The 4,113-nt window shown below is 45.6% G+C and overlaps 1 protein-coding gene across 1 annotated transcript in view; it reads left to right on the top strand.

Moving 5' to 3' along the window:
* The window catches only part of MYO5C (myosin VC), a 103,203-nt gene that overhangs the window by 93,630 nt on the left and 5,460 nt on the right, over positions 1 to 4,113 (top strand). The window contains exons 38-39 of the mRNA XM_045286468.1: positions 524 to 674; positions 1,447 to 1,729. Coding sequence (XP_045142403.1) covers positions 524 to 674; positions 1,447 to 1,729 — 434 coding nt within the window. The remainder of the gene's footprint in view (positions 1 to 523; positions 675 to 1,446; positions 1,730 to 4,113) is intronic.

Raw genomic sequence — 4,113 nt, 5'->3', positions numbered from 1 at the left:
AAATTATTAGTATTTTGTCATTTCTTACATTGTGTGATGTCTCCCTTCACCCACTTTTCTGTTGCCTTTTGTTTCTCTAAACATGTTCAACGTACTTATTTTGAAATATTTCCCATTGGTCTATATTCTTGAAATGCAAGGTTATGAATTCCCACTTATTTTCCCTACTAACTGCTCACCAAAGTTTGGTTTTTGAGATGTTTGACCCTGAGCTTTTGTGGGAGTTGTTTTCCCCTGTGGTTGATAGACTCTGGGGCCACCTCTTTGGAGGGCTGCAGGATGGGGAGGAAGCAGTGTCATCCAGCAGCAGAATGGCCTGAGCTCAGACAAGAAGTCATTGCCGATTTCCACCCCTTGCAGAAAGTAAACGCTCCCTCAAACATCAGGAACTCATTTGAAGCAAGCCAAACACGTTGAATTTGAGTTGTAGTAGAAGCGATGTATAATGTCATTATAGGAATCATGCATTAATGTCCTCTATGCCTATGTTATCGTAACATGTCATCTACAAAATTACTTTCAGGAATTCATGAAACATAACAGTCCACATCAGAATAAGAATTGCTTGAGTAACTTTGACCTTTCAGAATACAGACAAATTCTGAGTGATGTGGCTATTCGAATCTATCACCAGTTCATTGTCGTGATGGAAAATAACATCCAGCCAATCATAGGTAAGAAAACAAATGTGGACCCCTCAATACTGAAACTTTCAAAAAAGTAAATCCGGCGTATATGGAATGTGTGGTTATAAATAATGTATTTTGAAAAACTAAGAAAATGGAATTTTGTAAGCAACCACCCTTTAATCCTTTAATTACTTAAAACAATGTAAGTAATAGGATGTAGCTGGTCGTCGTCTTTCTCTGAGGTTTTCCTCTCTGGAGGGAAAGATTGCTACTTCTTATTCTTCGTGTGGCTCCGTCAACTCTTTTGGAAATCTCAACATTCCACTCAAATTCGTGGTTGCCCCAGACTTTCGTCAGTCTCTTCGATTTCCTGAAGTCTTTGGCTTTCAGTGGTTCCCAACCATGAGCTATCCTGTTAATATGCGCTCCTTTTTGAGCGAGTCTAAAAATGACAGGCTCTGGGCTTCAAAGAAGAGCTTCCCTACTGTACACAGTGGTCCATACCCTCTCCCCATGCTCGCAAATCCTTGATCCCTCTGCTTTCTCCCAACGACTTCTGCTAATTCTTGCCAATAGCTGTCTTTCTATCTATCTATCTATCTATCTATCTATCTATCTATCTATATCTATCTATGTATCTATGCATCTGTCTATCTATGCATCTATGTATCTATGCATCTATCTATATATCTATGCATCTATCTATGTATCTATGTATGTATCTATCTACACATATGCCCTCTCTGCTGGAATAGCCCATGAAGGCAATGGGAAGTGTCCTCTGGGTGTGACGGACAATTTGGTGTCTTCTCTGCAGTGCCAGGCATGCTGGAGTACGAGAGTCTGCAGGGCATTTCCGGCCTGAAGCCCACGGGCTTCCGGAAGCGGTCATCCAGCATAGATGACACAGACGCCTACACAATGACGTCAGTCCTGCAGCAGCTGAGCTACTTCTACAGCACCATGTGCCAGAACGGCCTGGACCCCGAGCTCGTGCGGCAGGCCGTGAAGCAGCTCTTCTTCCTGATTGGGGCCGTGACCCTGAACAGCCTCCTGCTGCGCAAGGACATGTGCTCCTGTAGAAAAGGGATGCAGATAAGGTCAGACTCCCAACGCACCGCTCCATCCAAGAGGCTGGCCAGAAAGAATGTTCTTAAAGTCTGGGCCGTGGAGTCCTGGCCCCTCGCTCCTTCGGCTTCAGGCTCCCCCATGGGCTGTGCTGCAGCTTGGGCTGAGTGTCATCACTCTGAGACCCTTGAGAGGCTGGTCATCTTTTGCCCAACTCCTACTCCCGTAGCTGCACCATGCTAATTAGTGACTCTGGTAGATGCTAAATTCTGGCCCTCTGTGGCTACCATACATTCAACCATCCTTTATCGACTGTTTTCTATGCAAGTAATGCTTCCTGGTAGAGAACACAGGAAATGAAGGAGAAGACGATAATGATTCCTGCCCTTGGGAGCTCAAAATAGGGGTGAGGCGGGGAATTACTCCAGGCGACTGTGGTTAATCATGAGCAAGTGGAAATACTTGAGAAGGGAGATTACAGTGGATGGGAAAGTTGGGGGACCCAGGCGCTGTGCACTGAGGGATAAAAAAAGGGGAGAAGAATTTCTCAGGCAGGAAGGAGGCTGGCCAAGACAGAGTGGCGGGACTCAGTTTGAACACCTCCGCCAGCCACAATGAATAGCCCTGTCCAGATGATTTTTATTATGAAAAGAATATCTTGGGTGGAACTCTAGCTCACAATCTCCACAATAGGTTTTTTGTTTGTTTGTTTTTTAAAGCTAATTTCACTGCTTTCTCTGATGATCTCTGATGAAAGTTCTTTTATTTCTTTTATTGTATTTTTCACTTTGAAGTTTTACAGTTGGCTCCTTTGAATATATTTTTCTTGTTTGAGACTCTCTACCTATCCATAAATTTTAAGAGCGTCCACGTTACTTTCTGGAGCATGTTTATGATAAGCCCAACCCACTGCCTCGAGTGGATTCCAACTCATAGTGACCCGATAGAACAGAGTAGAACTGCTCCAAGACTAAATACTTATGGGAACAGACAGTCTCACCTTTTTCTCATGGAGCAAGGGGTAGGTTTGAACTGATGACCTTGCAGTTATCCAAATACTTAAAACACATACACACACACACACACACACACACACACACACACACACACACGCGCGCGCGCGCGCGCGCGCGCGTGTGTGTGTGTGTGTGTGTGTGTGCACGCGCAAAACGAGCCTCTAGGACTCCATCTTTATGGCACCTACTTTAAACTGTGTCCTAGGTCATTTCAACATGAATATCATCTCAGTCTTGGCATCTGTTGACTCTTGTTTCATATGAGCTGAGAATTTCCTGGTCCCTCATCTGCCGAGTTATCTGGAATTATATCCTGGATATAATTTTGAATGGACGTTTAAATCCTATGGAGAATGTTGACACTTGTTTATCGGTAGTCACCTGCTTTAGTTCAGGCTGCAAGTCCTGGCCAGCCTTCTGTGACTTGTGCATCCCATGGCAGTTCAGTGTGGGTGCAGTGCCATTTGGCTCTGTCCCATGTGTGCCCCCAGCCCCCCACAGGGCCTGGTAGGGACCTGGGTGGTGGTCTAGCTCATCTTTCAATTCTCAAAGTCTCCTGAGGGTCAGAACCATGTGTGTGGAGCTCAAGAGTGAACCAAGAGTTCGTGGCCAATGTTATGGGGTAGCTTTTCTAAGCTCCCTCTACCATATCCCTGGGGATCTCCTTTCCCTTTCTCCAGACAGAAAAGGGGGCTTTGTGGACCTTCTTCAGTTGTGGACTTCCTAAAAATGTCCCCATGTGGACCAACCTTTCCGATGACAGAGAGAGAGAGAGAAAACAACAAGCATTCACCCCACCCTCTTGGGACCACAGCTCCTCCAATTGGAGAGGAAGGTTCTATAATTAACTTTTCACTTTCTCTCGCTCTTTAATTTTATTCATTTACATTTTTTTTATCATGAACGAGTTGACCGTTTGCAGAGCAGGCTACAGTGTGACCTCCAGCGGTTCAGATACCCTCTGACCCAGCTCCGCCATGACTATCCAGTTCACACTGGGCAGAGCTGCCAGGCTGCTCTCCGGTGACTGCCCCCTTTTCCATTCCTCCGGGCCATGGCTGGGGGCTCCCGGCTCTCGTTTTACACCCGAGAAACCGAGGCCCACAGAGGCCAAGTAACTCCTCATGCTCACGCAACGCATGAGGACATCTCTGTACTAAGCCCCACCGCTCCGCCTCGCATCCCTGCACTAATGGGTGACCGAAATAAGACCGAACACTCCAGTCAACTGAAAGAAAGCCGTCTACCCCGTTTCCCCGAAAATAAGACAGTGTCTTATATTAGTTTTTGCTCCCAAAGGTGCGCTAGGTCTTATTTTCAGGGGATGTCTTATTTTTCCATGAAGAAGAATACGGTACACATTTATTATTGAACAACAAAAAAGGAAATGTATTGCCTGT

The sequence above is a fragment of the Echinops telfairi genome, unplaced genomic scaffold, assembly GCF_000313985.2.
Source record: "Echinops telfairi isolate 266 unplaced genomic scaffold, ASM31398v2 ScPeMD7_8;HRSCAF=38, whole genome shotgun sequence".
Taxonomy (NCBI): Eukaryota; Metazoa; Chordata; class Mammalia; order Afrosoricida; family Tenrecidae; genus Echinops; species Echinops telfairi.
Note: the sequence above shows the minus strand (reverse complement) of the source record. Positions and strands in the feature narration are given on the sequence as shown.